Consider the following 27,732-nt stretch of genomic DNA (forward strand, 5'->3'; position numbering starts at 1 on the left):
TTATTCCCAGTTAATGAGATCTTAAATAAGGCACAGAGTGTATGTTCCTCTTTGAAGAGATGATGCTATTTTTCTAATGACTGCCTGTGTGTGGGTTAGCTGATTTTAACTCAGTTAAAAAGCTGCAAAAGCGTGGTCTGAACTTTTTTTTTTTAATTATGGCTAATTTTTCTTTAATTTTGTACTACTTGTGCAAATACCCTGTATTATGAGTCAGGACATTTTATGGGTGTGATTTTAATTAGTGGTGTGGATCCACAGAGGTTGTATGTATTGTTTGAAGCTTATGTTTTCTTCGTAGTTGCCCTAATCATTTTTAAATCTTCTTTCCAGTTACCTCTCTTTACTTTCTTGCTAATCCGACATCATTTTCACCATACTCAATTTTTATGCCATCTTCTGTTCTTCTAACCCTAATCTCAAGAGGAAAAATTGGTATTTTTTGAGGGATTTGGGAGGGATGTTCCTTAATTTCTGAGTTATATGTTCTTTCTTCCCACTCAGACAAGTTGTACTGCTTATGGCCAGATTCCAGCTAGTTGATGCAATAGTGACAGAGGTTGGCCTGGAAATGACATGTCACAAACCTCCCCATCTCCTCTATCCTCTCAAGGAACTCTGTAGCTTCCATATTTTTAACCAGAAATGCTTTCTTTGTTTGGGGGAAATTAACGAAACATTGATACAATATCCCCAGCCCATGGAAGCAGAGATCTTTTTCCAGTAGGATAGTTGTTTTATTCTGAATATAAAGTGTAGCCACCCCTTGAATTCAGGGAATACATATTGATATGATTTTATTACACTGATTCCCCACATGGATTATATTTATAGTTGTGCAATATATCATGGTATGTGGTTCTTACACAGATGTTACATAATCAGGAAATTTTTGACTCCAGGCCTAATTCGGTACTTTTGGACTCCTCTGGGTTTACACAGACGGAGCTAATTTCCCCAGCACCGAGAACACTCTGTCTCAGCCCACTTTTGATCTAACATATTCGTATAGCTTTAGGAAAATAACATTGTTGATGCACGGAGGTAAAGTCCAAGGCAAAACCCCAAGCTACTGAGGCAGAGGGCTCTCCTCTCTCGTCAGGGAGTGATGGGGTCTGGAAAGTAAAATGCACAAAGGATCACTGTTTTAGAAAAAGAGCAAATTTCCTGGGAGCATGGGAGAGGAGGCTTTAGAGGCGGAAGTTGACATTTTGATTTATCAGAGTGGACTGGAAAAACAGTATTCCTAAGGGACCTACAAATACTCGTAGTCTAGGTTCAGGTTTAAAGTATTGCATGTGGGCAAAACAGGAAGGACATGAGTTTAATTTTATTCAGAGGGAGAGTGGGTTGGATTGAATACTTTTGATTGAATACTTTTAAAATATGGAAGTTTCTGTTAATTTTAACAAGGTTTTGTTAAAAATTTGTGTTAATTTTGCCCCGGCCGGTTTGGCTCAGCGGTTAGAGCATCCGCCTGCGGCCCCGGGTTCGGTTCCCGCTAAGGGCATGTACCTCGGTTGCAGTTTGTCCCCGGCCCTGGTTGGTCGTGCGGGAGGCAGCCACTCGATGTGTCCCTTTCACATCGATGTTTCCCTCTCTCTCTCGCTCTCTCTCTCTCTCTCTTCCTCTCTCTCCCTCCCACTCTATCTGTGCAAAAAAATGGAAAAATGTCCTCGGGTGCGGATAAAAAAAAAAAAAGAAAAAAAAAATTGTGTTAATTTTGCAGAAGTGTTCCTGAGACTGGATGAAAAAATATATTACTGTATACTTCTACACACACGCGCGCACACTTTTTACAATCGTGTTTTACATGTAACACTGTGTCCATGGCATCAATGGCCCTGCCATATTTGTGGTTTAGTGAATCAGTTTCATCATTTTTCTGAAAAGGGCAAAACCAGAGAGGGCGTTTCCTCCTTAATATTGTGTCACATATGGCTCTAATTTGTGTTTATACTTGCAGAGCAGAGATATATGGGAATGAAATAATGGTTCCGCAATCGCTAAAGCTTTGCAATACTTGTCTCAGAAAAGCAAGATCCAATGGAACCATGTACAAAACTAACTACTTTAGTAAAAATTCCTAGCCTTCATCCTTTTGTGCCATTTTAAATGAACTCTGAATCAGTATTTATTTATTTGCTTTAATCCATACCTGAGGATATTTTTCCCATTGATTTTTAGAGAGTGGAAGGGAGGGAGAGGAGAGAGAGGGAGAGAGAGAGAGACATCGATGTGTGAGAGATACGTTGATTGGTTGATTGGTTGCCTCCCACACATGCTCCAACCAGGGTCAGAGTACATGCCCTTGACCAGGAATTGAACCTGCCACCCTTTGGTCCTCGAGTGTTGATGCCATAACCACTGAGCTACACCAGCCAGAGCTCTAAAATTAGTATTTAAAAAGTCTCTCTGACTAGTTCAGATGGCTGATGTTGATATGTCATTTTAGATCCAGAGATGTACAATGCAGTTGCATTTGGAATTAAGCTTTTTGTATAAAGTACCAGGCTATTCAAAATTAATTATCTCTCCTCTGAGTGATTAAAAAATATATTTTATAACATGTGATATCAGTTTTACAAACTGTTAATATGCCAATAATAATTCAAAAAAAATCTATTAAAAATAAAGAGAAAATTATGATAACTAGGTATATGTCTAAATATGTATTTGGTTATATATTAGTCATACATTTATTTTTAGAATAAATTTTTATTTATTCTAAAAAAAAAGAAATATTTTTATTTTTCCCTAACAAGTTTTTGGTTACATTTTTTCATAGTGTTTTATTTACTGAAAATAACTATTTCATAATTCTTAGTTTTTCAGAAAAACCAACTTCTCCATCTTAATTTTAGTAAATAGTAATAATGAATTCAATCCTAGTTGATATACATTTCTCTGACGTCCTGGAAATACATCTATGCCAGTAATAGCCAACATGAATTCTTGAATTCTTATTCTCATGTAATTTTTTTTCTTGCAGATACTATAGGTTAAATAATTATTTTAGTTTGTTCTAATTATAGTGAATAATTTTAGTGCGATAAAATTGTAGTTTACTTTTTTAAAGTAATTATAGAAGTTAAATGCTATTGAGTTATATAATATTTTGTTTTAAAGATACGTTTAAATTTCATGGCTCCAAAGACAGCCGTTGCATTTCTCCTTGGCCCTCACTTCTAGTTCAATTTGAAAAATATACAGAAAATGCAAAAATTTAGATAAATGATGGAAATGTGATCCATGTGCTAGAATGGTGCCTTCCAATATGAACAAGGTAAAATGCATGTCTATAAGGTAGGTTGACCCTAGCTCTTTTATTAATAACTGGAGGCAGAATTTTAAGGTTTAGAGGAAATGTATAAAAATATGAAAAGAGTAAAATAAAATGAGCCAGATAAAACAGCCTTAAAGTTGTTGATCAAGAAATATGTGCCAAACATGGGAGCTGGTGGGGCATAAGGGCAGAAAGGAAAGGGGGTGGAAGGGGCGTGGCCTGTGGGAGCTGTGTTCCGAGCAGGTCCAGGGCCAGTTCTGACTTTCCCAGAAAGTAGGAGATGCCACAGAAACCTGGACCGCTGGTAAGAGGAAGAGGAGACATGACCTCTTTAAAAGAATTATGTCAAAATGGTATTCAGTGGTCCATCATGTTGAATCAACACACCTTCATTGAAAACTGATCATTTCGCACATGCCTGTGGGGCCCCATTTCTCTTCTTCTGTGAACTTGAGAACTTTATCTTGTTGATCTTAATGGGGGTCATTGAACAGATTTGTTTTACCTGATTAAATAAATGTTAATAAGACTTAGGTCAACGACTTCTATTTTACTGTACTGAACAGTTCACACTGTCGAACTTCCACCCCCTCTACAGGATTAGGGAAATGAGTGGTTGCAATGTAATGTAATTCTGTTCGGCTTGAGGAGTAATTGAGGCGTGTCTTTTCCCACCTTTTTAACCTTCATTTATTTGTTGGAAGAATTCCCTTATGTGTGTGACGAGTCAACATTTCTTTTGCCTAAGCCCAGTAAAATCAAAGCATTATTTAATTTAAAGTGTTGTAAATCATGGGCATGATAATATTCTTTCCTTAACATTTAATTGGAAACTTTTTTCTCAGCTCACCAAAATGTTACTGGGTTCCTCTGTGGCTCTCTGCTATTTGAACTGAGAGACAACTAATTAGAATAATAGAACAGCATGATTGTCATTCCTACATTTTATAGGTTTTTGTAAAAAAAAAGAAAAGAAAAAAAAAAAAAAGAAAAAATTTTAAAGGAAGCGGTGCCAAACATGTATTATATTACTGAATATAACATGCATACTCTTTCTTAAGGCCCCTTTCACCTCATTATCCAGACTTTCCTTTATTCTCCATTATAATTTCAAGAAATGGATGTTTTTGAAAGTTAAGAAAACATCTCATGCATAGAAATCCAAACTGCTAAAAATATATATTGGTGGTGGCATTTAATACGACAAAAGATCTACATTACGAGTTTCCTGAAGATTACTTCAAAGGGATAACTCCCTTATAGAGTGCGAAGAAGCAAATCAAAGAATGTTCCAAATTTTAAACACTTTTATTGGCACACCTGTTTTATAGGCACACATATTAATTCATATGCAAATGTTGGCTATTTACATGTATGTCCCAATGTGGTGGGTAAATGAAAACTAGTTTGTGAATTACTTATGTTGCCAATTGGAGAAATAATCAAGATGGTTTAGTGTGTTTTTGCTGTGCTGTATTGTCCAGCCAACCTCTCGTCTTCCTCCCATTCCAGTCTCAGAGGAGAGGATGGGAAGCAATGCTCATTCGAAGAAGTCTTATATTTGGAAAGAGAGCAAATACTACTAGTTAACACTAAATTTGTGGGGTATTTTTCTTGTTCTTGGTATCCTTAGAATTGTAATAATCTACTATTTGTCACTCAAATAAATTTTTAGTAAACTGATATTTAATTGAATCCTTAAAGCCTATTGGATTTATAGTAGTCATTGCTGTGAATTGTAAATCTGCTCACATTCACTCTTCATAAGTTTATGGAATTTTTAAAAAATATTTTTTACTGATTTTTTTAGAGCGAGAGGAAGGGAGGGAGAGATAGAAACACCGATGTGAGAGAGAAACATCAATTGGCTGCTTCCTGCACACTCCCCACTGGGGATTGAACCCAGGCTTGTATCCTGACCAGGAATCCTACCAGAACCCCTCTGTCCATGGAATGACACTCAGTCCCCTGAACCACACCAGCCAGTGGAATGTTCTTTTTATCCATGTGTTTTCATGGAGAGCTCAGAATGGAAGCATTTTCCAAGTAAATACTTTTGTCTTTTTTCATGGTACCTCATACCTGTGCCACATAATAGATGCCCAAATAAAAGACAACATATATTGCACTTGTTAGACTTTCTGAGGGACTATTTTTTAAATGCCTGTATGAATGTAATTGTATTTATGGTAATATTATTACTATTGGTTCAATAATCTTTTGTTGTTGTTGTTAATTCTCATCTGAAGACATTTTTCCATTAATTTTTAGATAGAGTGGAAGAGTGGAATGGAGGGAAAGACAGAGAGAGAGAGAGAGAGACAGACATAGATAGATTGGTTGCTTCCTGCACGACCTCCATGGCCAGGATGGAACCTGCAACCCAGGCACCTGCCCTTGATTGGGAGTCAAACCCATGATCCTTTGGTCCATGGGTCAATGCTCTACCTGTGAGCTAAACCTGCCAGGACAGTTCAATAATCTTCAATAAGTACTTACCATTTGATTACTTTTTTCATACTACATTAATTATTTTACCTCTGTTGTTTCACAGAATCTTAACACAAATCTATGTACTTTGTGGAGTAATTAAAATATTCACTTTATATATGAATAAATGGACTGAGGTGGTAAACTCTTGCCCAAGGTCAGAAAGTGAGTTGACTTGTGATTTCCCACATGGTCATTGACTCATCTGCTCCTTCACTGGCTTTGCCTCCATTGTCCCCTCCGTAATACAGTATTAAGACTCACAAGCTTTCATTTCTATTGTAGTGAAAGTGTTCCAGTCATTCAGTATTTTTCAGGTATAGCAGTTGTGAACAGTTTATACAGTATTAAGACTCACAAGCTTTCACTTCTATTGTAGTGAAAGTGTTCCAGTCATTCAGTATTTTTCAGGTATAGCAGTTGTGAACAGTTTATACAGTATGAAAAGTCACAATCTTTCATTTCTATTATAGTGAAAGTGTTCCAGTCATTCAGTATTTTTCAGGTATAGCACAATTATGAACAGTTTACCCTGATGATCCATTTTTCATTCGGTTAGAAAATTAATCAAGAGCATGAGAGAGAGACCTCAGGGGAAACACGTACAACTCTGAGATAAACTCTATTTAGTTTTAATGTTAAATTTTAACTTGTAATCCCTTTGCAATATTTACTTAACTGTCAGTGAAATGATAAATCTACTACCTCATTTCACAAGAGGGCAGCACTTTCTTTTAAAATTTAAAGTGTGACTTAAAAAATACATTTAAATTAACTTTTTTCTGTCAAGTTAAGCTTTACAGAAAAAGGAACGAAACCTCTCTTTCTTTGGAGAAATTTATGGGTCAGATAAGTGCAAAATCTTTAGAGTAACTTGGGATCCTTTCAGGAAATTGAAAGTTGAATTAGATTAACTATTCCGGTAACTTCGTAAATGTATAAGTGTCTGCCAAGATCATGGATTTTTTTTTTTTTTTAAATTGTAAAATCACATTAGGGATGTAAAATTTTAATTCATTCTAATTGTTTTCTTGCCAGTGAAAAACTATGGAGCAATGGTTGTATATTTATCACTCTTGAGGTCATTTGAAGGACAAATAAATTCAACTTTTTCCCTTCTCTCGAAAAGCTTACTGCCCAGGGTGCTGGAGGGAAGTAGAACACGTTGACAGAACCTCCCGTAAGTGAAAGAAGGCAGCATGGGGTTACGTACAGGGTAGTAATGCAGCCTAAGGGAGAGGAATGATGCAGACAGGCATTTGTTGAATTGAAACTACCACACGAGGCTTTTAGCAGAGGGTGGAAACTGAATTACACCTCAAGGGCTGGATGAAATTTGAATGGATAGAAAAAAGAGAGGCAGTTATTTAAGGAAAAGAATTCTATTGACGGAGAAGAAGTAGAGTGTGCATTGGAGAAAGTTAGAAAACTCTATCTTTGAGAATATTGTAAGGAAATCATGCCTGAAGTATATAGCAAGGCCACTGGCCACACGCAACTATCTGCATTTAAATTTAAATAGATTAAAGTTAAACAAAGTCACAGATTCGTTTCTCAGTCAACTAGCCACATTTCAAGCATCCAGTAGCCATGCAACTCTGTTGGACATCAAAGATAAAGAACAGTTCCATCATCACAGAAAGGTTGCTTGGACAGTGCTACCTTGCAGTTTAGATACTTTTGGGGTTGGGATGTGGAGGGTCATTAAGGAAAGGCAGAGGGCTGATATGATTGTATCAAGAACTTTTGGATTTAAAAGCTGTAAGCAGAGAATGAACTTTTTATTTGTCATTATTAGGTGCTTCCTATAGACCAAACACAGCTTGCCACATGTACGTGTATATGTGTTCTGAAAGAGTCATGTCATAGTTGCTCAACTATATGCTGATGAAAGAGTTGACGTTGGATGGTGGGCATGCAATGCAATGTATAGATGATGTGTCAGAATTGTACACTTGAATCCTGTATGACTTTATTAACCAATGACACTCCAATAAATTTAATAAAAAGGTTTTTTAAATTAGAAAAATAGGCATAGTTAATTTACTTTTGAATTAACTATTATTATACTAGTTTTGTAAATGAAGAAATAGAGGGTGAGATAAACTAATTGACTGTTTGATTAGACTCATTTTTGAAAAGAATTTATTTTGGTTGGTCACGCTACTAGAATACAGAAGATAATTTGAGGATAGAGAGAGGAGTCAAGAAGGATGGTTGAAGTAATTCTGGTAGGAGGTGAGTGAGAGGACTGACCCAAGAGACTGTCAAAAATATGAAGAGCTTTTGATATTTAAACAGTGGGTAATTAAGGTGTATTTATCAATGATTCCTGGTGGTGTAGTCTCAACATTTTATGAGGTTATGTAATTAAGGTGTATTTATTGATTATTCCTGGTGGTGTAGTCTCAACATTTTATGAGGTTATGTAGAGATCATCTGTAGGACATTGATTCAGAAATTTAATTTAGTTTTTGGTTGTCTACTGTAAGTCAGGGCCTGTTGTAATCTCCGGGATGCATCAGTGAACAAAATAGAGTATTGCAATTTCAGGAATCGCTTGACTAATGTAACGAATATTTTGTTTTGTTATGTAATATTGCTCTTTAATAATTAGTGATTAGTGATAAATTTTAATAATTCCTACTTTAAAATCTTTTTGCTAATGATAACTAATGCTAACATTTAACAAGTCATGAACATTTTGGTGAAAATATGCAGAGTTATTAGGAAAACATACACTTGCTTCTCAAAATACTCTGTTAACAATATATATTTTTCAGAGTTTTTATTAATGTTTTGGAAAGGTGTGAAAACCTAACAGAACCCTCACTTTCCCTCCTAGAAAACCCAGTGCACTCCTGGTATCGCATGAAATTGTATGCGAGTCTTAATTGTGCTATAAATAAAATTATCTAACTATCAATGAACTTTTGTTGAAACTAGTGACCAATCAATAATATAGTACTAGTGAATGTCTTTCTGCATGAGTGTTTGAGTATTTGCTGAAGTGTCACATGACCGTTTTATAAAGAAAAGTCAAGGTCCAGACAGGGTTCAGGTGTCTTTTTCTGGGTCAGTTAGATAAGTGTTACAGATGAAATCATAACCCAGGTCTTTTGACTCCAAGAATATTATTCTTTCTTATTTATTCCATGAAAGCTATAACAAAACAGGGCTTGATGTAATAATACAAAGAGTAATCTGGTTCTTACATAATATCAGTTATTACCTTCTCATATGATGAGACAGGTTCTATATCACTTTTCAGACTGTCATAGTAGTGGTAGTATGATCTGGTTCATAATTTTTACTGCGAACATCATCTTCTAATGATTTAAATTCTTGACATTCTTCGTGATACTATTTCCTATAGGAATTTGCACGACTGGCTGAAAGGTAATGAAGAGGCATTTAAAAAATGCCACAACTAAAAAGGAATCCCGCCCTGGCCGGTTTGGCTCAGCGGTTAGAGCGTCGGCCTGCGGTCCGGAGAGACCCGGGTTCGGTTCCCGCTAAGGGCATGTGCCTCGGTTGCAGTTTGTCCCCGGCCCTGGTTGGTCGTGCGGGTGGCGGCCACTCGATGTGTCCCTTTCACATCGATGTTTCCCTCTTTCTCTCTTCCTCTCTCTCCCTCCCACTCTGTCTGTACAAAAAATGGAAAAATGTCCTCTAATGAGGATAAAAAAAAAAAAAGGAATCTCCAGTAGTTCTGGAAGTGGGAATAGAGACGGGGTAGGATGAGTCACAGGGTATTACTATGCTTCAAAATATTTTGTAGCAACATTTTGGTTGCATTTAAGTTTCCTAAATTAGTTTCATCTTTGTCAATATTATGTAGTCTGTAGCATCCTTCAGAACATGCATTGTGTTTTGACTCCACTGAGTAACGAGAGATATTACACTTATGTGTATATTCTGAGTGTACACATTACCAACAGTCATTAAATCAGATAATCAAGACGGGTGTTAGTAATTTTGGTAAAAGTGGCAATATTATTGAAAAAAGGGATCAATTTTATTATTGGGATCTTTAATTAATTATAAAATTATCTCTGAAGTAATATTCCAGAAAGGTTTTGTGCAATATAACATCACTTTGAACTGATTTTATGTTGTTTTTTAAAACTCTGTTATTATAGCCATCGCATATTCTAATTTTAAAGTTAAAGCATCTGCCAGAACAAACTCTAGATTTAAATTGTGCTTTAAATTCCTTGGTTTGACAATATTTAGTATAGAGCTAGAGACTGCAAACCTCCTACCGTTCAATCTAGCCCTAAGTAAGAACGGACCTGATCTTGGTGTCCAGTGGTTGCTTCACCTGTAGCGGTACCTTTCCCTCAGTGTTTTGTCAGTCACCTTCACAGCACATCAAGCATACCTCCTCCAGACTTGACAAGCAGGACAGGGTCCATGGTATTTTCTCTCTCACTACTGTAACTTAAACCCATGAACAAAATTGCTGTTTGTACTGTAGCCTCTCTTGAGCCATTAAATAGAGCTGGGCAGTCTCCTCTGCCAGCTCACTGAACCCAATTTGAATGATGAAGCCATACTTGAATTGCCTTGAAATCAGGCTAGATGTTCTTTTTTATTTTTTTGGTGTATATAAGTTAGTTTTATAAACATTGCATGTCACAGTATTAGATGAAAATAGCAGTACTGGTTTCCTTGGAATGAGAATGACAAATTATATAATGCCTACTTAGACACAAAGTTATTATTTAAATAAACTGGAGTGACTAGTTATAGAGTAACTTAGGAGAACAAAAAGGCTTTGTCTCTGTCTCCTTTAGAAAAGTTTACCATTGACCAGCCCTCTGTGGCCGGAGGCTTGTTTCCATTGAGGCTGTTTGTGAGAATGTCAGACCATCTGGCACTTCAAGACTTCTGAATCTTTAAGAGACAAAAATTATTGTCTCTGGTGGCATTTACCTTCAAATCTAAAGGTGCCACCATTTTGGGCAATACATTTCTACCCAGAAAGATAAATGTGTTTTACTTGGGAATTTTCCATCTATCTATTGATTAAATTTTGTGTGCAATATATACCATGTGCCTGTAATAAAATTTTCACACAGTATAAAAGACTTGAAAAATAGTGTCCCATTCTAGACACTCAGACCTCCAGTCCCCCTCTCAGAGGTAACCACATTCATCTTATGTATCTCTCCAGAGATACTATTTGCATCCATATATTATACCTTTATGCAACTATTTCAGTGTCCCACTTTGGGCATATACATTTGTAACCTCCGTACGTACATATTAGAGATTATTTCTTATCAGCAGATAGCCACCATTCCCTCTTTTCCGTAGCTGAACAACTTCCGTTGTGGGACTCTGCTGTGATTTATTTACCTAGTTACCTATTGATGGGCATTGAGACTGTTTTTAGATTTTTGCTATGTCAAGTAGAACTCACTGAGCATCCTTGTACATATGTCTGCACACATGTTTGCAAATTAAATTCCTAGGGATAGAGTTTCTAACTCAAGCATGAATTTTAATGTTTGATGAGTATTGCTCAATGATCTCTCTCCCGAAATTTGGTGGATTTTTAAAGTCAACTCTGCTGCTTCTCATAATTGCCAGGAAATGTGATGGCTTTTGACTGAATTCTGTCAAACATGAGGCTTCTTCCCTCTGTAATCAGCCTACTGATTTTACTGTGAGCACATAATACATTGTCTGGGGTCACTGTCTATAGAACACTTTATTTGAAACGTTTTGGAAAGAATCAAAGTCATCACAGAACTCATTGCTCAGAATAAACAAATGAGGGAAGTGAGATGAAGGTACAGAAAATAAATATAACTAAAGATATTAGAGAAATAACTGGTTATAATGGTCTATGACTTTTGGGGAGCCTTATTTTTAAGTATCAGTGGTTCTTGTGCAAGTGTATTGACTGGCTGTTGGTGAGGTTAGTGAAGACGAATCATGATTAAAGTGTTGAAGGCTTGGTGTGGTTTTTGCAGAGAATTCCCATTGTGATGCTGAGCAGGCAGATGCAGGACAAGGATCAGAGGGGAAGCAGTATCTCAGCCCTGAATGAATTGGCCAGCAAGCATCAGAAAAGCTAGTAGACACCAGAAGCAGGGCTGATCTCACGGGGTTAGTGTGAATTTCCTCTGGGTTCATCCAATGTGCAGTTCCTGAAATGCATATTCAGATTACAGGAATAATGCCCTACTGGGAGAGTACCATTTTTTTCGGTTGTGAGTGAAAACGGCACCTTCGATTTTTATTTATCTTGACATGTTTGTTCTTATTCCTACAATTTGTATTTTAATTTTGGCTTTAGTTTTTCTAAATCTGAATAGCTGAGGAAAGTTGGCAAAAATCTTCGGGAACCTTTAAGAACCTTTTCCAAAGCCCTGTGTGACTTGGTTGGACGTCCCGAAGACTTGTGCCGTCAGAGGACATCTGGATTGTGGGGCGTGGCTGCCTGGGATGGCTTCACTCTGGTCTCATGCTGCATATTCCTTAGGAAGGATACAGTTTTGAAACATTAACTTGTCTTGGCACTATTTTTAGTCACCTAATAAAGTGCTCTCTGAATCATTAAATATGTAGAATGTTGCTGAAGACGGACCCCTGCACCTGGTTGGCTAATTCAGAAGAAGATCAACTGGGGTTCTCTCTCCCTAAGTCCTTACCCCAGCCTTCCACTCCCCTTTGAAGAAAAAGCTCTTTGTGCCTTTAAAATGTCTAGTGGAATCTTCTGGCTATAGATTATGGAGATATAGAAAGTGTTGAATACTTTTCCTTATGAATTATACTTTCTATTTCCCAGCTGCCACCTGTAGAAGGATCAAATTAGATGACATTATTGAAGAAATGCACATCAAAAATAATTGTTTGTGTACAAAGCATATTGTCTGAACTTCCTGGGATAAAAGGAGAGTTCCGCCTTTCATCGGGGCCTCAGGCCTCCATTTCAGAGTGAACTTTCTGCCCTTTAGGGCTGTATATTACTTTAAATAGCTACCAGCTGACGACCTGCCGGCCCATGCTAACTAGGGAGCTGTAATGTATTGAGTAGCCTCCCTCAATAGAACTACAGCGGCAGAAGAAATGAATTAGAAATCTCAGATCACGAGTAGGGTCTTGAAACTGTTTTGAATGACTAAACCCCGATTTAGAAACATCATGAAAAGGAGAATTGTGCATATCCCTTTCTAAGGCATCATAACCTGGATCTTTCCTTCAGCAGAATGGGATTAGAACAAGTACATTTTTCTACCCCTGCCTGAAGCGCTTCATTTTGAATAAAGCCATGATGTACCAATTTATTTGTGGTCACCTACTGACCTCCATATGCTTCGCGTTAGAGGCTCCCAAGAAGTTTCTACTTTTCTTTTCTTCCCTTCATATTGACCAATATAAAGAGAAAGCTGTTAGGTTTTGCATAGAAAACATACTTCATCTTCACAGTATTTAAAAGTATGAGCTTTATGTGTAGCAGGAAGGGTATTTTAAGATATCCACCATCGGGGTGAGGCACAGATTATTTTTCAACAGAGCCCTTAGACTGCTCTTTCTGCTTGTATGTGGCTGAGCCCAGAAGAATGTCTTATTACTTCGATGAAATTGCTAAATAAGTAAGTCATTGCTAACAAATGAAATACAGTTTTAAACATAACAATTTTTAAAATTAGTGTAGCTTTTGAAAGGTTTTGCCAAAGCCATCTCGACATATATAGCTCTCTTCACCGTGACGATGGAATGTGGTTTTTATTAAGTCGTTTAGGTTCAGATTTTATTGATTCCATTGTTGAGTTTTTCTATGTTGCTTGGGGTGGTTCCGTAACCTTCACTTTCTTGTGGATGTAGGCGTCTATGTTTGAGACATGGATTATTTTGCCAGAGAATCTTAGGACAGACTCAGTGTTATAGGGATTATGTTGAGATCTGTTGTAGGGATTATGTTTATTTCACCTCTTGAAGATTCGTGTCTGATTTATCTATTTACACACTACTGCGGACTTGCAAAATGTCAACTACTTCAAATTTTATCATTCAGTTTATTGTCCCTCTGGTGATGCATTGCTTTTATTGGAAGCCTCTATTTTTTGTTTTAGTGATTACAGGATTATAGAAAATAATGTATCAAAGAAATGTTTGGTTAGAAAAAGAAGAAGCTGGAGATGTAAAGTATATTACTGGGACGATATTTTGCATACAGAGTTTCAACTTAGGATATATACTTATTTATAGGTATTAAACACAAATCTATAGTAAAATGTGCTCACTTTTATTAAAGCAATTCACATTTACATTTTATGTCTCACTTATAATATGTGACTCAGTCATCAAACAGCACAGGACTTTAGAATAACACATTAAATATTTAGCTATTTGAATTTTATAGAACATTTTTAGATTTTCAAATAAATGACCTGTCTTTGATACTTTAAAAATCACACGTTAAGTTGCTTTCCAGTGTTTTATTAAGCATATAGTTACCCTGTTATTCAAATTAGGTGAGAATTAAAAAAAAATTTTTTTTTTTGGTTTGTCCCGTATTGATCCACAAAGTATTCTTTCCCGTCCCCCTTTCTCCAAAAGAGTGTATCATCATAGCTAGGTACGTCAAGGCCTTAGTTCTTGATATTTTATAAATGTTAAGGAAGGAAGATTATTTTGTGTTCTCTTTTCTGCTCGAGCTGAGTTCTGAGAAATGGGTATGAGCATCTGCCCGGAATGTCAAGGAAACTGGGAGTGGGTACAGGGGCAGTGACTTCGGGACGCTCCACTCTGGAGTTCCCTGTGGGAGCACACTCCTCCACTCTTGCCTTATCCTGGTTTTGTCCCATCTAGAACACAGGTGCCTTTCATATGAAAAAATCCCCTTGCTCTTATCTTTGGAAAGACTCCCTACTAAGCAGGATGCTGCTCTTTTCCCTCAGAAAGATCAGCCTTGTATCAGGATACAAGATATTTGCAGCTCCGATAACAACAGGTCATTCTTGTCCTGGTATAAGAGCCCTTTAAACCTACGCGTCTACGATAGAGAAAGACGATGGTTTGCTCTGTCGTATCAGAGTTTTTATTTCATTCAGTCTTTGGGTACGTGCATGGGGGTTTGCGTGTTTGCACAAGTCTGAGCACAGTCATCCAGCACCCTGGGTGGTAGTTGGAAGTTTGCCCAGCTGAGAAAGATTGTTCTTTCTCTCTCTTTTATTTATTTATTTATTTTCTGTGGTGGTGCTGGTGGGCCCTTTTGTTTTGTATTTTATGCGAAAAGTTAGTTGTTGCTCCTGAAAGATCTCAGCATGTGGCCCTGCAGCCCTCACAGATAGGGTCAGCCTGGTCAGTTTCTGTATGTTTCTTCACTCCTTTCTGATGATTGGTGTTCATGCTAATGTCAGTGTTTGGTGTTTTTTGTTTTGTTTTTTTTGATCCAAAGTGCACAGATTGTTTTTACTTATAAATTTCTGGGTTATCATTAGTTTACAAGACTTGTTTTTTAAATTAACAGTATCTGTGTATAATAAATCTGAATTGGGCACTTGGAGGTGGAGCATGTTCGCCAGAAATCTCGTAAAGCTGTTCTGCCCCTGGGGACATGTTGGGTTTTATGAATAAACGATGAAAATATTTTAAAAGCTTGTTAAATTTTGTATAGATCCGCATATGTAAAACACATGCTATTTAAATACTGATATGAAAATAGGTAGGGAAAGGAATGGAAAGAAAAATGGTCTGCAAATCCAACAAGTAGTAACCATATTGTCTACTGTTCCCGGACAGGTTTTTGTTCTTTTGTTAGTGGAATCTCTTTCTATGATTTAACGAATGCTAACACTTTTAATAGTTAAGTAATTCAAATAGCCTTTTAAGAGATACATATTCTAATTTCAGGGTTTTATTTTTTTTTTCCTTTGCTCTATGCCCTGATGCAAAGAGTAAACTTAGTTATATTAAGATTAACCTTCCATTTGTGATGGTGTTGCTTTTAAAAGCATTATATATTTATGACAAAATTCTACACACAGCTAGAGAAATATGTTTCATATGGACATATCTGTCACACTTAACTTTTATTGGTGTACTAAATAGCAGTATAATGCAGAAAGCAAAATCACAGTTTTGCCTTGGCATGATGTCCATAATGGCAGAGCAAAGAATATGTCATTTGGATTGAACTTTTTCCTTTAAAGCAATTACACTTAAAACTTTATGGGAGATAGTGTTTCTGTGAGTACCAGTAATAACATCAAATGACACGTTTAAAAGTAATTTGTTATTACTCACATGTTGAGTAGTTTCACTTAAATTTTATTTCATAAACAAGTGAATTCCCCCCAGGAAAACAAGTCTGAATGGCTCTTAGAATTATCAATGAGATCAAAGAAACTTTCCTTTATTTTCCCCATCATTGTACCAGTAAAACCTTTTCAAAAACAACACAATTGATCACACTTATTTTGTTCTGCGACTCCTATTGCCTTGTACACCTACTCCCTTTTGTTTTCAGGGGTGGGGGCTCAACTGGAATATGAATCCTGGGCTCCATTCAGGATCAAGACAATTTGAGAGCTAAGTTCTGCATTTTGGGGCAGGGAGGCCTCCAGGAAGTGGGAGTGAGCTTCACTTCAAACTGTGTGAGGGGTGGTGGAAGGGAGGATGCTGATTAAAATAATAAACAACTGCTGGAAAGAGCTTTGGATTACCCCACCACTGTCAGATCCGCGAGGGATGCTTCTGGAGCTGCTGCCTGGCTGTCCTGCCACAGAGTCTGCGGATCCCCTGCCATGAGACCGGCCGCTGGAACTGGTCTCCCAACAGATAGAACAACTTTCGCAGGGCTTAGTTCTGCTGCACTGACAGCATCCCTTAGGCGTAGCCTGACCTAGGGAAACGGACTGAAACTAGCTTGGTGGTTACCATAGCAACGCAGGCTGTGGTGTCTGGGAGAGAGCAAGCCGGTGGCCTCTTGTCCCGTGTTTGGGTGTTTCTTCAGGCAAGAGTACACTCCTTGCTGTTCGAACTCTACATAAGTCATGCTCTTTGAAAACTGGCTCTTTACCCAGGATTTTTTTTTTTTTCTTCTTTCTTTCTTTTTCTTTCTGAAACCAGTCTGAATGGAGGAAGTTGGTAATACTTGGCTCTTTTTTTTTCTTTTTTTTTTTTTCTTTGCCTTCTCTCATGCGAGTTTCCAGGATCTAGCTTCTTTTTGCTGTGTGTAATTGAGACCAAATTCTAAGCTTTGGGGCCCAGGAGAGACCAGTTGTGGGCTGCAGGTCATTAGTGAGGTGAGCAAAAGGGAATCCTGGAGAAAAAGGGAGAGACCATGCCAGCCTCGTGGAACACAGCTCCCAGAAACTGTAGGCGCAGGTCTGTCCCTTGTGAACTCCGAAGTCCATGAAAGAACAGACCCTCCGCGGGGTGGCTAACATGTCCCGGCGCAAGCGGCTGCAGCTCATGGACCATAGCTCAAGGGCAAGGCTTGTACAGGATTTTACAAAGGATTTTAAAGGATAGCCAGAAAAGATACGGTTTGGGGAAGTTAACCACTGTTGTCTGAAGGAAGTTTGCCGGAAAGATGTAAACTTCAAGGGCTACTGGACGATGATTGGTCTGAACTTCAGCTTACGGGAATTGCTGACAAAATTTGAAAAGGTATGCAGAAAGCCACTTCCTGAGTGTGCTCTTCCCTTCTTCCTTTCCTTGTCTCGTGCTGTTGTTTACTGTACATCTCGATGGCATATATTCTGTGGACTTTGCTTATTTAATGTAATTTCTGGGGCATACTTGATATGATAGCCTCTTAAATTTTCACCCCCACTAAAGAGCAAATTAGCAACTCTTTGCTTTGGTCAGGAGGGCTTCTCCTGGTGCCTGTCAGTTTCAGAATTCCACATCAGAAGAGATCTTTTGTGCTCAAGTCGGCTGGTAATTTAACTGAAAGTTACTTTGGAGGGAAGAAAAAAAAAAAGAACAGCAACAACACGGGGTTTTCATGCCAAAGTCTGACTTCATCAGGCATGGGTTCTGCTCTCCTTACCCCTCAGGTTATCTGCCCGCAGTGGCCAGCACTGCCTTTTCCGGCCCTTTTCCTGCAGACTCCGTTCTGAGAATTGGGAGGAGATGCCTCACAGTGACGGTGGCACGTCTGAACTGAAACGTGTTCTCTTTTCCTGAGTGCATCTGTTTTAAACACAAAGTGCTTGCATGCACTGTGGAGATTGAATGCTTGGATCATTAATTTTGCATTTAGTTCTTTTTTCCATAGGAAAGTTCTTGGCACACGCTGGGATTGAGTCTAGCCTGCCAAATGCTACCTTACATTTATAGTTAAACAAAACAGAAAACCTCAACGTGCGGCTCATGGGCTCCTGCCCGCCCTAGACTGTGGATGCCAAGCACCTATCTTCTTTCAACTTCCAGTCTTTAAAGAAGAGGAAAATGAGGCAAAGGACTGTCATTATATGCATAAATCAATTACTTATCAAGTTGTTAAAGATGTGCTCAGTGGCTTTCACCATGAATACCCGATGGTTCATTGCAAGTACACATATAAGTAAGACTGTATGGAGTCATTAAAGGAAAGCACAGGCTTTTTCTTACAAAACTACAGTTGCCAGAGGAGACAGGCGTAAAAACCACGTCATTTGAAAGTTTGAAACCTTTTCCAAAAGGACTGCAGTTATTGCTAGCCTTCTGATGATAGAAAGGGTGTATGGGCAGAATATAGAAAGAGAAGCATTTAACTTCTGGTTCGATGCACCCTCCTCCCCCTTCTCTCCCCGCAACCCCAATGTAGAAGCAAGGATTGTAGCACAGGGTGCACTTTGACCTCTCACTTTAATACGTTGTTAAGCACCTAAATTCCTGAGAGTAAAGGATGGTTCCCAGTCTACTTGTTCACCAGTTAAAGGGGGGAGGAGGGAGAGAATATCTTCTTTATGGCAGCTGGTAACAGCAGGTGACATACTTTATGACCATAAAGAGGTCTGTTAGCTTGGTTTGTATAGATTTGTCTGTTTCTTCCTAAAAAGGTATAGGGCATATGTTACATGAATAATTCATTACTCAGGCCCCCTGAGAGGCAGTAATTGTGGGCAATAGTTGGACTTTTGTATTGTAATTGCTGCTAGTAGTCTTAAAAGCCTAGGTCAGATACCAGAGGTTGGGAACCTGCCTCCACCCTCTGGCCATTTTACTGACAAAGGGACAAGTTCTGGTCATATGAGTATGTTTCCTCTTTTACTCCCAAACCGTAATATCTGCATATTTCTTATTTTAGTCATCGTATTGACAGTGAAAGTAGTCTATTGGCTTATTCCTGTCAAAGGCTTGATTTGGGACTTTTTTTTTTGGAAACAAAGAGCCAATTTAAAGAAATCATCCTGCCGCATGCAATTCACAGTCCGAACTTCTCCTCACGTGTTTATTTTTGTGTTAGATGCCGTTATTCAAGTCCACGGGAAACTTAATCTCTTTGCCATATTTCATTTGTAGGAAGTTGTCAAACATGAATGTATTTTTCTCCAACTCAAGTATTAAAAAAAACACCTTTGTGTATTTTCACAAAAATCATCTCGTGCGTTCAGCCCTTGCCACATTGATTCGTTGCCAGGAAAACAGAAAGGTACCCGTGCTCCGTGCCTCTCAAATCCAGCTGCTACCTTCCCCCAGCGCCCAGCGCAGTGATGTCACCTCTAGGGAAAGGCCAGGCCTTGGCTGTGTCGCAAAAGCCACGTGATACTCAGAAGCTGAGTAACAGTCTTTTCTTAGTCCCTTCCCTCTCAGTTCCCTTAGTCCTGTCTGTCCCTGGGAGGAGTGATCTGCTTCTAGAGAGAAGACTACCCTGAGATTTCCCACTTTTCTCTTCATAGCTGCAGCGTAGTTGTTCAGGCTGATGTTGAGGTGGTCATAGCATGAAGGTTCTTTTGCTGTGTTCTTGAAGCCATTTCAGGCTTTAAGAAAACTAAGGCCCAAGAATATGGGTATGTCTTCCAGTGATGGTTGATCTGCCAAGTTATAGACTGATCGATCATTGACATTTCCAGAAGACAGTGGACCTTCAGCCTAACTTCAGGTCGATACTGTTGAGTTTTAGAGAAATCCAGTGGTTTTGTGATTTATATTGGGTATTCGTTCATAAATGAATGTTCAACACATGACTGAGATCCGTAGTTGATTATCTAGCCCCCAAACGTGTGATGCATGGATTGTGAGTTGGTAGCATAGACAGGAAGGCCAAGTTGCACTGGGCACTTGATGCTGACCTTCCTGAACCAGAAAAGGCCGTGCTGGGAGTCCATGGGATCCAGGTGCCAGGACACGTTCTCTCCTGTTTCCTCAAGGTGACAGCTCACTGGGGATCAGGAAACCTCAGTGGACAGGCACCATGTGTCCCCAGGGTCGTCCAGAGAGAAAGCTGAGGTAAACTTTTCACCAGAAGAGGGTGACCTTGTGACAAAATGTACTTACCAGCAAGCAGGTTCCAGTCATCGAACCAAGTGATGAGGAGTGAGCATCAGGACAGTGTCCAGGTGGCTCTCCAAAGAGTTCAGACTCAAAGTTGACTTGACACAGAAAGCTGGGCCACCAACGCACCTCTCTGAAACCCAGCCCAGAAGTTGTTTTATTGCCATCTGACGCTAATGAATTAAGTTTCTGCTTGAAACGACTTCATAAAGGAAGTATCTGATGGCTTCAGTGGCTGTTAATATATGGTCATACTTCAGCCATTGGCATTGCATGCCGTCCCATTTATTTAGTAGTCAAAGGGGATAGAGTAATGGACAATTTTAGCTCAGTGACATTTTGAATGACTGTTGCTTTTTATAAATGTATGAAGTTCTGCTAGTAAATGATTAATGATAATGGTAGTCCTTTAAGGGTGTGTGTGTGTGTGTGTGTGTGTGTGTGTGTGTGTGAATCTGAATGGTACTACTTTTGTGAATCATTTGGGAAAGGCTTTCCATAGTGACAACACAGAGAGAAACTACTCAGTGTGAAATTTCCTTTATGCATTGACCTCCTTGCCAATGACTAACTTAAAATTACAATTCGAAGCTATATTTTACTGCTCAGTTTGTAATATCTAATTTAAAAAAAATATTTGTCCTTGAAGGCATAGCAGACTTCAAATTTCAAGCTCTAGTCATCTGTCCAGTGTTTAATAAATACTTGTGAAGAGCTCGTAGTGGGCACTGGAGTGAGTTCAGGGATGGGGTGGAGAACAGGGAGACTTTCCCTCATGGGGCTTCCAGTCTAGTGGGAGGACACAGACCTTAAACAAGGACGTTTTTCACCACAAGCATGTGATTTAGCAAAGCAGAAGGAGCTACAAGAATAGCAGATAGCCCTAATTTAATTGGGGTGTGGTGAGGTCTTTCCTGAAGAAATGACATTTAAGCTGGGCTTAAAAGGCAAGTTTAAAATGAGGAAATAACTGAGATTGTGTGTGTGTGTGTGTGTGTGTGTGTGTGTGTGTGTGTGTAAGAAATTAAGAGCCTTCTGGGCAATAAGGACTCCTTTTTCATAGGCGAGGAGTTGAGGAGTTGGGTGCCCCAAGATTGCAGATTGAAACATTTAATATGCAAAATCCTTGACTAGGTTTCCAGGCCTGTTCAGTTTTGTTGTACTATCTGGTTTTGAAAATGAAGGCGGGGCAATAGTTCAGCTACATGAAACATGTGCTAAATGCTCTTAAGAAACTTGTGTTCATAGGCAGATCAGAGCTGCTTATATCAAGTACACTTTGGAAGGAAAGCCAGTGTATTTTAATTTACTAGGATTCTAGTGTGTTTTAGTAACAATTAGTATAGAGTCAAGAATTTGGAACTTGATGCTGTGAAAAGTGTACTTATTAATAGCAGTTTTTGCTATGCTGAAATTTAAAATGTAGTTTGTTTATTTATTCTTTGTCATTGCATGTTGGCCTGTTCACTTTATCTTGAAAGTGCAGTTAATTTGTAAACTTGTTCCACTTAGTAGTTTCACTTTTTTCTTACTCCATTGTCTAAACGTGTATTTATAATCACAGAAAATGGGAAGAAAACATTACTGGCATTGATTTCTTGCTTACTAAATGCTGCTGCAGACCAGGTGGTAATTTCATAATTACTAATAGAGTGGTTAACCCCTGTGAGATTAATTGTTGAAAGAAAATGTAGCTTATAAGTTACTAATTGAATAATTCATTGAAGTCAGTAAATTGATTTTAATTATGACTTGACTAATTAACTGCAATAACTTACCTGAAGCCTTACAAACTGTCTCAAGATGTGTTTACATAACACTAATGCTCCTTGATGATGTTATCTGGTGGTTGTACAATTTGGGGGATAATACCTACTTAATAAAAATGTTATGATTCCTCATTTTCAAAACCCAAAGCTCTGGCCATAACCTTACTGAGCTCCTGATAATCAATCCTAACTGTCTCTGAAGTTTGGTCCTACTTTTGGAAGGAACAGTGGATTTCCTCTCCCTGCCTGCTGGTGACTGTTGATGTAACCTGGCCCTTGGGATGCAGCAGGGGTGTTGCTGCCGACCTCCCTTCTTCACCTTCAGGAAAGGGGTCAGGACTCCTTCAGGGAACACAATGCTGTGTCCATGTAGGGTTAGGTAAATACGCCATGCAAAAATAAACCAAAATTAGGCAAAGGTCCAGAGAGGATGAATCCATTCTAGCACCAATGTAGCTGGTGGAGCCTTCCTGGAGGTTCTCTTCTATGTCTGTTTCCTGTCCGCGGATTCAGACAGTTCTGTTATCACAATCTAAAGAAATACTTTTGCTTACTTAATTAGGGCCACTCCTTGATCAGAGAACAGTATAAAGAAATAAAATGCATGTGACATACATTATAAAGTGTTTGCCTATACAACTTCTGTGGGTTGTGTCATTCAAGAAGTGTCCAGTTAAGAGTTAAATATATATTAAAATATCAGTGATTAATGAATTAAGTAAATGCATACATGTTTTCCCTTTTTTTGTGAATTTATTTTGACCTGGGTCGTGGGTGTTTTGTACCAGAAGACTGATTGTTGATCAGTGAGCTAATGTGAGCTTTTGTTAATTGTCTTCTGGAAGATTTTTCTGAAAGGGTGTCGTTTAGGCTTTTGATGGTGTTTTCACTAGGAGAAAAGTATGTAGTCTTATTATTCTAAACCCCTGGGTTTTCCTAACCTTCCACATTCCGTTTACACTGTTTGAAGGTAGGTTTCAAGCCTCTCAAGTGTTAGTTTCACTGCTTGAAGACCTTGCTGCGGCCCCTCTGTGCACATGACTGGCTTGTGTTAAATGCTTGGAAGAGCATTGCTTTGCACTTCTAGATGGGTTACATCCCCATAACTAATTATCAATAACATTCTGTGCTGTAAGGTTCAGAAGGGCTTTGGGGGGACAGAGGTAAGCGTTACTAGGCAGTGTCCCAGCTGTGCGATGAGAGTAAACCCTTTTTCGTGGAACTTTAATTTATTTCAGAATTTGATGCCACATCAGGGTCATAATCGGACAGCCTCCTATGCTGGCATTTTGATTTAAAAACCAGCGCATCATTGCACAGTGATCTATGAAGGAGCATGATTCATTAATTGCGTGTAATTTTAAATGTCCAACAAAAAGCTTAGGCAAGACTTTGAGGTGCAGGCTTCTAAATGATTTTAGGTTTCCCATGTTAAATTTTTTTTAATGAAGAGATTTAAAAACTGATTACTACATCCCCTTATAATTATTTAATTATATGATTGTCGTTTTCCTGTCACTAGAGTGGCTAACATGCCAGTCAGTCAAGATGAAGTAATTCATACATTCATTCATGCATTTGTACATCCGTCTGTCTATCATCTGTTTATCTACCTATTTATGTATTGTCTCTTTGTATTTATTTTATATTAGGCTCAGAGTCTGTGAAGGATACAGAAGAAATATTAAGATGCTTTTCTGTCTTTAGGAATTCGTGGTATATTTGCCCAAATAAATATGCCACCAAATATTAAATTGAAAAAAAAATAATGCATGCTGGCTTCCTTTTCTTTGATGACTTTCTGGTTGTTGATTTTCTTCCTAACTTTTGATGAGGCTCCCATGTGGAAAGGTTTTCCACACACTGAAATGTATATTCTAGCATGAGCATGTGATCACAGGTAGTGCTCTTAACCAAACCGTTATAGACATATTTCTGATCGTGCCTGGGTCCGTGATGCAGTTCTGCTCTACTCCACTCCTTCCTGTGGCTGGGTTGGAGAGGGCACTACCTGACCTGACGTGAGGGGCCAAAGTGGCTTCCTGCTTTGGTATCCGGATTTCCTGAGGTTGTGGAATGCTCTCCGGAAACTTAGGAAACGATTTCTGGATCTTCACGCCCTTCTGTCTTCCTATGCGTCTTGCGTATGGAAGGAAGCAGACTGGTCCGGCTGCTTCGGGAAGCTGCGGTTTGCCGTCGCCTGGTGATTCGAGGTGTGGGTCATTGATAATGTCGGTTAGGAACTTACACGGCAAGCTTGAGGCCAGATCTCCATGACCGTGCAGCACCGAGACATGCCGTGTTCGCTGTGTCATTGAGCGTCTTGAGAAAGGTGACTATCACATCACGTGCTTAAAACTGGTGATTTCTAGTATTTCTCTTTAGATGTCTTAAAATGCTTTTCAGGACTCAAAAATAGAACAGTTCCATCCGAAAGACTAGGACTATGTTGTTCCAGAGATGACACCAAAGAACTTTTTCTTTTTCACTGACCATTCCTGTTTGAAGCATTCCAAGCTAAGACTGTGAGGAGCTTGCCATTTTCATGCGCAGTGTTTCCCAACCTGTTCCAATTCTCCGTCAGGGTCTGCTCTGCACTCTGGGATGGGGGTGCTGATGAAATGCAGAAGAATCGATGGTCTCGGAGTTTTTGTTTAGTGGTTAACCCTAATTCTGGGTGTGCAGAGACCATGCTCTGTGGGTGAACCTCATTTGGCATTGTCATTAGGCTCAGATAACCCCAGAGACCACTGGCTTTCCAGGTGTGGAGGATACACATTGCTGAAGCTGTGCAGGAGGCTCTGTTTTCATCCTTCCCACGTCTCAAATATGATCCTGGTAGTGTCATGTTAGACATCACAGGTTTCCTGAGAAAGCACAGTTCAGCTCGTCTGCCCTGTAATCTTATGTAAGTGATGGCTTCCTGCCATGCTGATTGACAGTGAGGGGCAGAAGGTTTTCCCATGTGTCGTTCTAGTTAAGGTAGGTCTGCAGATGCTTGAAGAACAGTCACTCAGATGCGGGCCCCTGGCTTTGGTTCTTGATGGATGACACAGAGTGCTTATCAGGAGTGAACTCCAAATTAATAAAAGCAATCTGAGTATTCAAAGAATTTCTGTTAAAAATGCTGTCATGCTCGTTTAGAACTAGAGAAACTTCAGAAGAGTGAAGCTTATAAAGGAAGACTGAAGATGAGAAGGGAAATAAAACTATAGTGTTTGTTTTCATTTCGTTAATTCAGGTTCATTACCTGAAATATACATTTTCAATTTTTGCAGTAAGTTGCTTTAATATTCATGACAAAGTAATGCCATGGACACTTACCCCGCACCTCGTGGCCACCTCTGATGTCTGTTTCTCTGTTTGTAAGTTCACACTCATTTGTTGGGTAATAGAGGCTGTCACATTGTACTAACTACAATTAGATTGCTTCCATTTTCTTCAGGAAGAAAAGAGGATTGCCAAATTAATATAGATAATTGTGTCGACAACCGTATAATGGGAGACTATTAAAAAAAAAACTAAAGGCCCTCTGTATTTTAAATTTTATGCTTATCTAATTACAAAAGAACCCCCCCCCCTTTTTTTTTTGTAGAAACCTGGAAACTTATAGAAGTATAAAGAAGAAAACTAAAGTCACATTGATTTTTTTATATAGAGATTACACTATTTTGATTTGTTGCTTACAGTTTTAATGTATGTGTGTACAATGACATAGAAATGCATATGCCGATTTAAGTGCCTACTTTAAAATTAACATAATACGTAGTTTTGTATCCTCCATTTTAAACTTGATATCATATTACCATTAATGAGTTACAATAGTTTCCACTTTTTTTCCAGTTTTATTGGGAAATAATTGACATACATCTTTATAAGTTTAAGGTGCACAGCATGCTGGTTTGATTTGCAGGTATTGTGAAATGATTACCACAATTTATTGGTTAAGCTAACATCTGTATCTTCTCATATAGATAAAATAAAAATGAAGAAAGGAAAAAGTTTTATCCTTGTGATGAGCACTGGATTGGCTCTCTTAAATTTTCTGTGTATCGTGCAACAGTGTTAACTACAGTCACCACGTTGTAAATTGCAGCCCTAGCGCTTCTTTACCTTGTAACGGGAAGTCTGTAGCTCTTGCCTACCTTCCTCCAATGTCCCTCTCCCCACTTTCACCTCTGGTAGTCGCAAAAGCCTGATTTCCTTTTCCATCACTTTGTTTTCACTTCCCCATGAGATTGTATATTATGTGTCTTTCTCTGATGACTTACTTCACTTAGCATAGTGCCTTCAAGGCCCACCCATGTTGCACAAATGGAAGGATTTCTGCATTTTTTAAAGACTAGATAACATTCCCTTGCATGTGTACCTCACACTACTTTCTCCGTGTATCCACCGATGGACACCTAGGTGCTTCTCATGTCTTGGCTCTTACAAAGAATGCTGCTCTGAACATGGGGCGCGGATATCTTTTTGAGTTAATGTTTTCAATACCTTTGGATATTTTCCCAGAAGTGGAATTGCTTAATAGTTTCCACTTTTTTTTTACTTTAAAAACAACCAGTGTGATAAATGTGTATATACATAAATCTTCCTAGGATACATAATTTCAGCAATTTTATTTTTGAATTCTCACCCAAGGATATTTTTCCATCTATTTTTAGACAGAGTGGGAGGGAGAGAGAGAAAAACATCAGTATGAGAGAGACATATCGATTGGCTGCCTCCCGCAAGACCCCAACCAGGGCTGGGGACAAACTGTAAACGAGGTACGTTATCTTGACTGGAATTGAACCCACGACTCTTTGGTCCTCGGGCTGATGCTCTAACCGCTGAGCCCAATTGGCCAGGACAATTTCAGCAGTTTTAAGGCTTTACATATATGTTGTCAACATGCTTCTTTAAAGTATGAACTAATTTTTATTATTAATTTATAATTCTTATTTTACTTAAACTACACTAAAATTTATGAAAATAAACAAAATACTTTCTACTTAATAGGAGAAATATTACTTTGCCATTAGTTTTTATTTCCTGATGACATTTTTATGAAAGTGTTTTTTGAAAATTTTAGAAATAAACTTTATTAGATTGAAAGAATGAATAATTAGTAAGTTTGTCTAATTGTAAAAAAATAGCAGATAAAAGGATATGATAGCTAGCAATGTCTGTAAAAATGTCTGTATTTTGAGGGGAGTTTTACCCATGTGAAAAGGGGAGAAACAATTTAATTGAATCTGACCAGCTGGTACATGATTATAATACTTTTTTTTTAAGAACTGGGGAATCAATGTATTGAAGATTCAAAGATTATTATTTTAATGCAAGAATTATGGAAACACTTGAATTGTTTTCATTTAAGGTGAAATTAACTATTTTGCTTAAAAACACAACAACAAGAAACACCTCACCTGTGGCATATAAAAAGGTAAAACTCCATGTAGCAATCCCAGGGAACGCTGACAGTAAAACCTAACATCTGCATTCGCTCTTTGCTCCTCCCTCTTAGGACATCCAGGCGGAAATTGATGCCCACAATGACATATTTAAAAGTATCGATGGGAACAGGCAGAAGATGGTAAAAGCACTGGGAAACTCTGAAGAGGCCACTATGCTTCAGCATCGACTCGATGATATGAACCAAAGATGGAACGACTTAAAAGCAAAATCTGCCAGCATCAGGTCGGAATAGTCACTCAAAATAAAACCAAGAGGGGAGGGGGTCTTATGATTCTTATA

The 27,732-nt window shown here is 38.4% G+C and overlaps 1 protein-coding gene across 2 annotated transcripts in view; it reads left to right on the top strand.

Annotated features, from left to right (window-relative positions):
• The window catches only part of UTRN (utrophin), a 466,391-nt gene that overhangs the window by 295,107 nt on the left and 143,552 nt on the right, over window positions 1-27,732 (top strand). The window contains exons 1-2 of one of the 2 annotated variants that reach the window (XM_036248257.1): window positions 17,005-17,410; window positions 27,503-27,675. In XM_036248257.1, coding sequence (XP_036104150.1) covers window positions 17,360-17,410; window positions 27,503-27,675 — 224 coding nt within the window. In that variant the 5' untranslated portion in view covers window positions 17,005-17,359. Of the gene's footprint in view, window positions 1-17,004; window positions 17,411-27,502; window positions 27,676-27,732 lie in introns of those variants that run through there. The other variant, XM_036248256.1, reaches the window with a different exon arrangement.

This window comes from Molossus molossus, unplaced genomic scaffold (assembly GCF_014108415.1).
Source record: "Molossus molossus isolate mMolMol1 unplaced genomic scaffold, mMolMol1.p scaffold_m16_p_8, whole genome shotgun sequence".
Taxonomy (NCBI): Eukaryota; Metazoa; Chordata; class Mammalia; order Chiroptera; family Molossidae; genus Molossus; species Molossus molossus.